Here is a 12,295-nt window from a genome sequence, read left to right as displayed (position 1 = left end):
GAAGTCAGCTTAATTAAAGACTGATATCCAACCTGTACTATTAAAAACAAAAACAAAAACCTCTTATGTGTGTGATGGCCAGTGGGACACTGGCTGGGGACAGATGTTTACAGTACATAGTTTACTATAAGGGTTGCTCTTTGTGGATTTAGATAAGGGGCACAGTGTAAATACTTAGAAAAATGTCTTTATAACAAAGTGCACTGTAAAAACATTGCATGGCCCAGTCCCTTGGTGTCTCCCTTTTGGGTACATGAGATTCAGTGTGAGCTCCACCCTGAGCTTGTTGGGTCAGTTTAAAAACACACTAAATTTAAAAACCACCTACCTAGCTAGACTGGCCTCCAAAATATAACATTCTGACATTTAGCAGGTTATTTATTAAAATTTCTAAATTTCTTGTAGACTCATCTGTGTGTCTCCTTATAAAATTCTATGGTAAATTCCTAAGATTTTGTGTTACTTTGACATCCGTTTTAGATCTTCCTCTGACACACCCAAACCAACCAACCCTTCCTTCCTTTCTTCCTTCTTATCTATCTGTCTATCTACCTACCTACCTATCTATCTATCTATCTATCTATCTATCTATCTATCTATCTATCTATCTATTTATTTATGAGATGGGGTCTTGCTCTGTCATATAGGCTAGAGTGCCACGGCATCAGCCTAGCTCACAGCAACCTCAAACTCCTGGGCTCAAGTGATTCTCCTGCCTCAGTCTCCCAAGTAGCTGGGATTATAGGTGCATGCCACTACGCCCAGCTAATTTTTCTATTTTTAGTAGAGACGGGGTCTCACTCTTGGTCAGGCTGGTCTTAAACTCCTGACCTCGAGCAGTCCTCCCGCCTCGACCTCCCAGAATGCTAGCATTACAGGTGTGAGCCTTCTTGCCCAGCCCAAACCTTTTCTTAAAAAAAAAAAGGTTAAATTTTCTCTCTCTACATTGAAATATAAATTTTGTACCTTGTTTCGCCTGAGTCATTTCTTTAAAAATGCAAATTTAGATTTGTCTGGCAACAATTATTTAGGAAAGTGGAACAGATGATCAAGAGATTGATAGTTGAAAGGAGAGAACAACTATTTGAAAACTGGCAAATAAAAAATCTTATAGATCTATAAAATCTGCTTCTGCCTGTGTGTCTGTATATCTTTATGTTTTTATGTGTCATGTCTTCTGTGAGTTTTTGAATAATTGTTTGACTTGTCTGTGAACTTATGTCTTAGAGTCACTAGATTCTAGGCTCTAAACAAATGGCCATGGTAAGACCTGGGGACATAATGTAAAATTCTCCTTGGCCCAGCTGTGCCTCCTAGATATGCTGGGAAGAGTCAGGCATTGTCTTCACAGCTTTGTCCTTTGTCCTGAACTGTCATTCATTTTACTTATTCATAAGCTTTCCTTACCAAATATATTGTAGTTATTATTATTGTGAACAAACTGTTATCTACCGCATTAATTAAGAATTATTTTACGTTCATTTATGCCTTCTCAAATATGGTATCTTTCCTTGTCATTTACTATCTTTCTTATGAATCGTGTGTAACATTTCTTGCATAGCATGTATATGGTGACAAATTCCCTCAAGTTTTGTCTTTAGAAAGTATAATGCACTCATTTGAGGGATAATTTTGCTTTATTTAGATTTCTAAGTGGGTGTTTTTTTCTTTCAAAACTTTACATATATCACTCTAGTCTCTCCTTGTTTGCATGGTTTCTGAATAGAAGTCCAGTTTAATTCTTATCCTTGTTTTCTAAAGTGGTTGGTTGGGAATCACTTCTTTCTGAAATGAAGAAAGGTGTTTTATATTCTTTTGGGAGAAACCTCTGCTGAGAACCTTTTATACATTTTATAATCATGGGTAAATCATATCATTGTGGACCTTAATGAATTCCCATGTAAGCTTGGAAGTCTTAACCTGTTCCTTAAGGTCAGCAAGGCCCAGGGTACAGTGTAATGGTTCTGCTGGAAAGAGCTCTTCTGGCATGTTATCATCTGAGGATGTACACTAAAAATTAGTCGGGACCGGGCGCAGTGGCTCACATCTGTAATCCTAGAACTCTGGAAGGCCGAGGTGGGAGGATCACTGGAGGTCAGGAGTTCAAGTCCAGCCTGAGAAAGAGCGAGATCCCATCTCTACAAAAAATAGAAAACTTAGCTGGGTGTGGTGGTGCACACCTGTAATCCAAGCTACTTGGGAGGCTGAGGCAGTAGGATTGCTTGAGTCCAGGAGTTTGAGGTGGAAGTGAGGTTGATGAGGATGCCACTGCACTAGAGCTGGGGGGGGACAGAGCCAGACTCTTGTCTCAAAAAAAAAAAAAGTGGGATGTAGCCCTGAGGTGCAGAAATAGAGGGATTTTTAAAATTTAAGCTGTCATGCCTTTTTCCTCATGCCTAACCTCTAACTTCCCAGTAACTTAATAGCTCCATGAAATAGAACAGAAAGAAAAAGGAAGAACTGAGTCTTATAAATATTATATGAACAAGTTAAAATGAATACTTCTTCAAAAGAAATACTTTGATTCAACTAGCTGGATCTGACTGCCTCTCATATCCTAGAGTATTTCAGGACAGTATGGTCAGCTGAATTTTGTTACAAGTTTGATTTCCCCTTGTCTCCTGGCCTCATGTTTGGTGATGGGAATAGTAGGAAAAAGCTTCCAGTTCTTTAGTGTGGTTTTATTCATTTAAATGTTATCCAGATTTGATATCTCATGGAATGTTGTATCTCATAATCTGTTGAGTGATATAATGCATAAGGAAGAAGATGAAAGAGTTTTTCTGACAAGGAATTGATGGTATTAAAATGGATTTTTTTTTTTTTTGGCATAGCATTTCTCTTCTCCAAAGTGCTGTGGATCCTGCCATTGGAGAGCAATAAGACTTGGGGTGATCACAGTGAAGATGTAGAATTAATTGCCTTGTTCTTATAGTTCTGAGGAATCGAGTGTGGCCAAAGAGTTAGAGTTCTTACAAGTAATTCATAGAATAAATCTTTGGAGATCACAGAATCATAGGTGAACATTTTATGAATGGAGTATAGATCCTCAGTGCTGACAGTCTCACTCATCTTCCTTTATACACGTGGGATGTTTCAGGACTCAGTCTCCTTTGAGGATGTGGCTGTGAACTTCACGCTGGAGGAGTGGGCTTTGCTGGATCCTTCACAGAAAAAACTCTACAGAGATGTTATGTGGGAAACTTTCAGGAACCTGCAATCAATAGGTAAGAATGATGTCATTCCATCATGTTCTCTATTGAATTAGAGAACAACTTTTTCTTGGTCATCATTGCTGTTCCAAGATTTGGAATGTGAAGAAGCAATATTTTTGTAAATAAATCACAGCTCATCATGGACATAGAATCGAATAGTTTTTCTATAATTTCTAATAACTTGTGATTTTTCTGGTTCTGCATTTCAGGAAAAAAACAGAAAGACCAGAGCATTGAAGATCAGTACCAAAAACAGGGGAGAAATCTCAGGTAAGTCACATTGACAAGAGAAAACATATCCCAGGAGAAAATCTTAGTATGTCCTGAAATTTTATAAATAAGGATACAAAACAAGTAAGCCTAGCCTCAAATTTATCTAAGAAAACATTAACCAAGAGCGTTTTTTGTTTTTTGAGAAAGATTTCTTGTTCTGTTTTCCTGGATAGAGTGCAGTGGCATCATTGTAGCTCACTGTAACCTCAAACTCCTGGGCTCAAGCCATCCTTTTGTCTCAGCCTCCTGAGTAGCTGGGACTATGGGTGTGTGCGACCACACCTGGTTAATTTTTCTATTTTTAGTAGAGACAGGGTCTTGCTTTTGCTCAGGCTGATCTTGAGCTCCTGAGCTCAGGGGATCCTCCTACCTTGGCCTCCCAGAGTGCTAGGATTACAGGTATGAGCCACCGTATCCGGCCTCCAAAGTGTTTTTTTTAAATATGACATAGATGTTCAGTGTTTGAAAAATAGTTTACTTGGAAATAGTATTCAGAAATGTATATATGGATATTACTGTTTTCATGATAGCTATGGTTGAGCCCTCATTCACCTTACAAGCATTTTAGGATGAAAAATCTACACTTTCCCAGAATGTGAAAAAAAGTCATTGTAGTATTAATTAATAAATAGAAAACCTTTAATAAACACAAAGCACTTCTCATTTTTTACAGAAGTCATATGATAGAGAAACTCTATGAAAGTAAAGAAAGTAGTCATTGTGAAGAAAGTTTCAGCCTGATTCCAAATCTCAGTCTGAACAAGAAAACTCATATGGGAGTAAAGTCATATAAATGCAGTGTGTGTGGAAAAGACTTCATTTGTAATTCATCCCTTAATAGGCACATTAGATCTCACAGCAGACATAAACCATATAAATGTCAAGAATATGGAGAGAAGCCATATAAATGTAAGGAATGTGGGAAAGGCTTTAGTTATCTGCAGTCTTTTAAAAAACATAAAAGAACTCATAGTGCAGAGATATCCTACAAATGTAAGGACTGTGGGAAAGCCTTCAATTGTAGATATTCTTTACAAATACATGGAAGAACTCATATTGGAGGGAAACCCTATGAATGTAAAAAATGTGGAAAAGCATTCAGACATCACCAGTCCGCTCAAGTACATGAGAAGTCTCATACTGGAGAGAAACCGTACAAGTGTAAAGAATGTGGAAAAACCTTCAGTTATCGCCATAGTGTTCGAAAACATGAAAGGAATCACACTTCACCAAAATGTTATGAATGTAAACAATGTGGGAAAACCTACATGTCTTCTCTAGGTTTTCGAGCACATGAAAGAACCCACACTGGAGAGAAACCCTATGAATGTAAAAAATGTGGAAAAGCATTCATGTATCACTACTCTGCTCAAAGACATGAAAAGACTCACACTGGAGAGAAACCCTACAAATGTAAGGAATGTGGGAAAGCCTTCAGTTATCACCATACTGCTCAAAAACATGAAAGGAATCACACTGATCAGAAACGCTATGAATGTGAACAGTGTGGAAAAACTTACATGACTCCTCTAGGCTTTCGTGCACATGTAAGTACCCACACTGGAGAGAAACTCTATGAGTGCAAAAAATGTGGAAAAGTGTTCAAATATAGCCAGTCTATGAAAACACATGAAAGGACTCATACTGGAGATAAACCCTACAAATGTAAGGAATGTGGAGAAGCCTTCAGTTGTCACTATTATGCTCAAAAACATGAAAGGACTCACACTGCAGAGAAAGAGTATGAATGTAAAACATGTGGGAAAACCTACATTTCTCCTCTAGGTTTCCGAACACACGAAAGAACTCACACTGGAGAGAAACCCTATAAGTGTAAGGAATGCGGGAAAGCCTTTATGTACGTTACAAGTGTTCGAATACACATGATATCACATACAGGAGATGGGCCTTATAAATGTAAGGAATGTGGGAAAGCATTCAGTTGTTGCAGTTCCTTTCAAAAGCATGAAAGAACTCACACTGGGGAAAAACCCTATGAATGTAAACAATGTGGTAAAGCCTTCAGTCATTCTAGTTATATTCACATGCATGAAAGAATTCATACTGGAGAGAAACCCTATGAATGTAGGGAATGTAGAAAATCCTTCAGCTTTCTTACAGCCTTTCAAGTACATATGAGAATGCATAATAGAAGTGAACCTTATAAATGTCAGGAATGTGGCAAAACCTTCCGTTGGCGTGCATCCTTACAAAAACATGCGAGAAGAGTGCACACTGAATAGAAACGCTACAATGTAATAAATACAGAAAGTTTCTCAATTTTAACTATTTTCAAAGTCACGTGAAAACTAACATTGGAGAGAACTTGTATGAATGTAAGTAATATGGGAAGTCCTGATACAAAATAATTCATGTATAGTGCTCTAGAATATTCATGCCATGAAAGAAATGTAAAATTATAAATGTATTATCTTCATCAATGTCACGGTCTTTTTTGTTTGCCTGTTTTTGAGATGAGGTCTTACTGTGTTGCCCAGGCTAGCCTCCTGAGCTCACGAGATCCTCCTGCCTCAGCCTCCTGAATAGTTGGGACTGTAAGCATGCATGCTGCCATGTCTGCCTTATCAGTGCTGCAGTTTTAAAGTGGATCTCTGGACTATGGATTTCTACTTTCATTAAAAAAAAAAAACACTGAGATTATTCTGTTAGTACTCTTTAAGCAATAGTGCAGAAGTATTATAGATAGTGTTTTTTCCTCAAATCAGTTAATAAAAATTTTCTCTTAATAGCTATGTAAGGAAGAGGCCATTGAAAAATGACAATTTGGTATTGGGAGTTTTCTACTGGCATCGTATGCCAACTATTGGATATCCCTTATTTTTTATATATATTGCACATTTTTATGAGAAAATCTTTCTTCTTTTTGTCCAGAAGAGCCTTATTTCACTTTCTTTGCTAATAAATGGTTGGTATAAATTCATAAACATGTCAAGGTTGTCTTGCCCTTTGCTCTTTTTATTTCTTTCTGGCTGGGTTGGGGATGATAGACTTTGAATTAAGAAGTAACATCTTTGATAGGATAATAAAATCTAGACTAGAGATGGCCCTCTTGGATTGTATTATGTCAATTTGGATAGTGTTGTGAACTCAATTCTCTAGAATCTATTCTATTTTTGTTTCCTTGTTACAATTCACCATAGCCTAACTTATATCAAAATTGGAAGGCAGAACTGAAGAAGGCATGCATCAGGTTTTGGATTCATCATACAGGAGACAGACAGATGTATAGAGACTGCATGGACACCTGCTTCCTGTCTGTTTTCTTGATAGGTTGCCCTGTCAATCAAGAGTTTCTTTAGAACATCCCATCTACTTGATTTCTCTTTTCTCAAAGGGGTAGGATTCCACAGATGTCTCCAGAAGCTCCACGTCAAAAGATCCTTTTGCAATTTGGATTTCCTGCAAGCCCTCATTTGTCTACCAGGCAACTGATTCAAACTCATGGTTGGGGGTATTGTCTTTCGCTCTGACTCACCTCTTCTCTACATTGTATTCCTGTATGGTCTAATTTGTGTAGTAAACACCTTGTCCTGTTAATACTGATAATGACTGTTTTCCTGATCCTACTAATACAGCTACAATGGTGCAGTCACAAAGAGCCACATGGGTGGTTGTTCCTGTGCTGCATTGTGTGGTGACTGCTCTGAGTCTTTCCATGTGAGACCAAGGATCAGACAGATAGTGAGTTTCCAGTTAGTCACAGATGAATGTAATCTCACAGTACATTCTCAGTTATGTTTGTATATAATAAAAACAATGTGCATTTTTTTTGTCAAACAAAAGATTGTGCAGGTATTTCTTAGAAATATTTTATTAGCTCTTTTCTAACAACTTGTATGCTAACAAATAGTATTGTATTTCCCATTACTTGAGAAGATATGTTAAAATATCCCATTGTAATTATTATTTTATTTTGAAATGGTCATAATTTGTGTTGTGAAACTAATTTCTTGTTTTTTAACAATACCAAAAAAAAGATGATTCATGTTTTTGTCAGTGCCACCTTGCCAAAGATTTTCCAAGATCACACCTATAGTCAGAGTGGAGTGTAATGGGTTGTAATACAAATGAACACAAAGCATAAATGGCTGTGGGTTATCAAGAAGAGGGTGCTCAAAAGGACTTATTACAGGACTTGTGTTTGTTTTAGGTGATTTCATTGCTAATGAACAAAGTGATATGTATTGGATGTTATTAGGTGAACTTAATTCTATCCTTGGAAATCCTAATGGCTCTTATCTAGGAGGCAGAAAGAATAAAGTGGAGCTAAACCTTATTCATAAGAAGCATCAGTTATATTAGAGGAGGATGGTTTTGGTCATTTTTGGGTCTGTTTTCTTTTAGATTTTTAGAGACATGACTTTGCTTTTGTTTTGATCTATCATGGTCACCTAGTAACTTTGAGGATGGAAGTGTGTTTTATTTTCTTCAACAGGATAAGACTTGGCCTGTTGGTGAGTGGGTGGGAGACCACCTGTCAGTCTTTTGGAATGGCTTTTTCTTTTTTTTTTTCTTGTTTTTTTTTTTGTTTGTTTGTTTGTTTGCATGTGTTTTAAGACAGTCTAAGTCTCAGACAGACAGTCTGTCATCCTGGGTAGAGTGCAGTGGCACCATCATAGGTCACTGCAACCTCCAACTCCTGGACTCAAGTGATCCTCCCACCTCAAAGAGAGGCACCTAAAAGAGATATCTGCCACCCCTGTGTTCACTGCAGCATTATTCACAATAGGCAAGATATAGAAACAACCTAAGTGTCCATCAATGGATAAATAAAGACAATGTGTATATTTAAACAACAGAATATTATTCAGCTATAAAAAAGGAAATCCTGCCATTTGTGACAACATAGATGAGCCTGGTAGACAAGATTATAAGTGAAATAAGACAGACACAGAAAGACAAATACTGCATAGTCTCTCTTATATGTGGAGTCTGAAACAATGGAATTCAGTAACAGTGAGCTATGATGGTGCCACTGGACTCCAACCTCAGGGAGAGAGTGATACTCTGTCTCTAAAAAAAAAGTTGAACTCATAGATGCAGAGTTCAGAAAAGTGGTTACCAGGGGCCAGAGAGTGGCGGAAATGGGAAGATGTTAGTCAAAGGGTAAAAACAGTTGTAAGATGAAAAGTTCTGGGGATTTAATGTATAGCATAGGTGGTCATTAATGGTCATTAATGTGTTAATATGCAATGTAATCATACAATGTATATAAACCTTGAATCACATTGTATACCTTGAGCTCATACAATGTATATAAACCTTGAATCACATTGTACACCTTGAGCATTATAGACAGTCTTTTTCAGCTAAGTATTTTAAAATAAAAAGCAATATGTTTATTGACTTTATGCCTGTTGAACTTTTCAATTATAGAGAAAGAAGAGTTGAAGTCTTGACTTACAATTGTGGATTTGTCTGTCATCTTGCACGTCCATGTTTTTGCATCATATATTTTGACAATCTGTTAGGTAAATATAGTAATATTTAAAATTGTTATGTCTTTTCTGTTGCTAAGTCTTAAGTTTCATTCATCTTTTTTCCTGCAATATCTGATCTTTTTTTCCCACCCAGTATATTTTTTTATACCAGACGTTTTCAGCTCTAGTAGCTCAAATTATGTTTTTTCTCTAGTTTTTAATTTTTTTGAAGTAAAATATACTAACATAAAGTTTACCATTTTAACTATTTTTAAGTGTGGCATTCAGTAGCATTAAATACATTTATAGTGTGTTGTCATTATCACAGCTATCTTCTGAATTTTTCGTCAACCCCAAAAGAAACTCAGTACTTATTAAACAAGTCCTCACTCTTCCCCTCTGCAGCCCCTATTAATCTCTATTCTACTGTCTCTATGAATTTGCCTGTTCTAGGTATGTGTCCCATAAGTGGAAGCATACAATGTTTGTCCTGTGTCTGGCTTATTTCACTTAGCATTATATTTTCAAGGTTCATCCATATGTTAGCATGTATCAGTAATTCTTTGCTTTTTGTTTGGTTTTGGAGACAGAGTCTTGCTGTGTTGCCCTGGCTAGAGTGCAGTGGCATCATCATAGCTCACTGCAACCTCAAACTCCTGAGCTCAAGCAATCTTCTTCCCTCAGCCTCCTGAGTAGCTGGAACTGCAGGCATGCAACATGACATCTAGCTAATTTTTCCATTTTTTGTAGAGATGGCATCTCACCCTTGCTTAGGCTGGTCTTAAACTTCTGAGCTCAAGCAGTTCTCCTGCCTCATCCTCCCAGAGTGCTAGGATTACAGGCATGAGCCACTCTGCCCCACCAGTAATTTGTTGTTTTAATGCCTAAGTAATATTTCATTGTATGGATAAACCATACTTTGTCCATTCATATGTTGATGAGCACTTGTGTTGTTTCCATAAAAATCTTCTGACTCCTGTGAATAATGCTGCTGTAAAATTGGTGTTTATATGCCAATGTGAGTCCCTGCTTTGCTTAACATTCTTTTGGATATATACCTAGGAGTGGAATTGCTGGGTCACAGGATAATTCTATGCTCAACTTTTTCAGGAATAGCCATCCTGTTTTTCACAGTAGTACATTCTTCCTAGCAACACACAAGGATTTAGATTTCTCTGATCCTCACCAACACTGGTTATGTTCTGTTTTCTTTTTTTTTTTTTTTTTTACACAGGGTCTTACTCTGTCAACCAGTGACATAATCATTGCTTACTATAAACTCAAACTCCTGTGCTCAAGCAATGCTCCCACCTTTGGGGTGTGCATTACCCATACCCAGCAAATTTTTTTCTTTTTACAAAAAGGGTCTCATTTTGTTGCCCAGGCTGGTCTGTAACTCCTGGCCTCAAGCAATTTTCCCACCTCAGTCTCCCAAAGTGTTGGGATTATAGGCATAAGCCATAGGGACCAGCTTTTTTTTTTTTCCTTAAATAATAATCACTCTAGTGGGTGTGAACTGGTATCTCACTATGGTTTTGATTTGTATTTCCCTAATGACCAATAGTGAGCATCATTTCATGTGCTTATTTGCCATTTATATATTTTATATAACTGTGTTTTCAAGTCCTTTGCTCAGTTTTCAGTTGGGTCTTTTTGTTGTTGATTTGTAGGAGTTTTTTTTTTTTTTTTTTTTTTTTTTTTTTTTGAGACAGGATCTTGCTGTGTCTACTGGGCTAGAGTACAGTGGTGTCATCATGGCTCACTGCAATCTCAAACTCCTGAGCCCAAGCAAGCCTTCTGTAGCTGGGACTACAGGTGTGTGCCACTACACGTGGCTAATTTTTGTGTTTTTTGTAGAGACAGGGTCTCTTGCTCAGGCTGCTCTCAAACTTCTGGCCTCAAGCAATCCTCCCTCTTTGGTCTCCCAAAAATGCTAGGATTATAGGCATGATTATAGGCTAGGATTATATTCCTACCATGCCCAGCCTGTAGGAATTCCTTATACTATCTGGATATAAATCCCTTGTGAAATATGTGATCTGCAAATATATTCTCTTATTCTGTATGTTGTCTTTTCATTCACTTGAGAGTGTCCTTTGGTGCAGAAAAGTTTTAAATTTTTTTATAAAAAGCTCATTTTATCTATTTTTCTTTGGTTGCCTGTATTTTAGATGTCATATCCAAGAAATCATTAACAAACCTAATGTCATGAAATTTCCCCCTATGTTTTTTAATAAGTCTTTTATAGTTTTGCTTTGTTTTTTTTTTTAAGACAGAGTCTCGCTCTGTTGCCCAGGCTAGAGTGAGTGCCGTGGCGTCAGCCTAGCTCACAGCAACCTCAAGCTCCTGGGCTCAAGCAATCCTACTGCCTCAGCCTCCCAAGTAGCTGGGACTACAGGCATGCGCCACCATTGCCGGCTAATTTTTTCTATGTATATATATTTTTAGTAGTCCAGCTAATTTCATTCTATTTTTTCAGTAGAGATGGGGTCTTGCTGTTGCTCAGGCTGGTCTCCAACTCCTGAGCTCAAACGATCCACCCACCTTGGCCTCCCAGAGTGCTAGGATTACAGGCGTGAGCCACCACACCTGGCCTATAGTTTTAGTTTTTAAGTTTAGGCCTTTGATCCAATATAAGTTAAATTTTGTATATGATGTAAGGTAAGGGTACAATCTCATTCTTTTGAATCTAGATATCCAGTTTCCCAACAACATACGTTGAAAGACTGCCCTTTCTCCATTGAATGATCACAGCACTGTTGTCAAAAATTATTTGACCATACATGTGAGCACTTCTTTCTAGGCTCTCTATTCTATTCCATTGGGCTATATGGCCACTGTTCTTATGACAGTACCATGTGTTTTTTATTACCATAGTTTTATAGTATTAAGATCAGGCAGTATGAGTCTTCCAACTTTGTTCTTTTTCAAAATTGTTTTGATATTAGAGTAGATTTCACATGAATTTTAGGATCATTTTTCTATTCCTGTAAAAAAAAGACCATTAGTATATTGACAGAAATTGCACTGTCTGTGCAGATTGATTTGTGTGGTTATCGTCTCTTAACAATAGTTAAGTCTTAGCAATTCAAGGACATGGGATGTCTTGCCATTTATTTACATGTTCATTAGTTTGTTTCAGCAATATTTTGTAGTTTTCAGTGTATAAACTGTAGGCCTCTAGGTTAAACTTATTACTATGTTTTATACTTTCATCTGATGCTTTTGTAAATGAAATTGTTTCATTAATTTGCTTTTCAGATTGTCTGTTGTTAGTATATAAAAATGCAACTGATTTTTGTGTGTTGATTTTGTATCCAGCAACATTGCTGAATCCATTTATTACCTCTAGGTTTTTCTTTTTCC

At 37.2% G+C, this 12,295-nt stretch overlaps 1 protein-coding gene across 1 annotated transcript; it reads left to right on the top strand.

Moving 5' to 3' along the window:
• The first annotated feature begins 3,039 nt into the window (after positions 1-3,039).
• Positions 3,040-6,468, top strand: LOC123637015 (zinc finger protein 709-like). The gene is made up of 3 exons (XM_045549789.1): positions 3,040-3,227; positions 3,425-3,485; positions 4,162-6,468. The coding sequence occupies exons 1-3, from the start codon at positions 3,092-3,094 to the stop codon at positions 5,729-5,731; spliced, it is 1,767 nt and encodes a 588-aa protein (XP_045405745.1). The 5' UTR covers positions 3,040-3,091; the 3' UTR covers positions 5,732-6,468.
• The last annotated feature ends 5,827 nt before the right edge of the window (positions 6,469-12,295 follow it).

Source organism: Lemur catta, chromosome 1 (assembly GCF_020740605.2).
Source record: "Lemur catta isolate mLemCat1 chromosome 1, mLemCat1.pri, whole genome shotgun sequence".
Lineage (NCBI taxonomy): Eukaryota > Metazoa > Chordata > Mammalia > Primates > Lemuridae > Lemur > Lemur catta.
This window is presented reverse-complemented; position numbering and strand designations above follow the sequence as displayed.

Excerpts from the sequence above, each read along its gene's own strand:
- LOC123637015 (XM_045549789.1), top strand. The coding sequence starts at position 3,092 with ATGTTTCAGGACTCAGTCTCCTTTGAGGATGTGGCTGTGAACTTCACG. Across the intron at positions 3,228-3,424 it reads CAGGAACCTGCAATCAATAG|GAAAAAAACAGAAAGACCAG; the intron begins GTAAGAATGATG and ends TCTGCATTTCAG. Across the intron at positions 3,486-4,161 it reads AAACAGGGGAGAAATCTCAG|AAGTCATATGATAGAGAAAC; the intron begins GTAAGTCACATT and ends CATTTTTTACAG.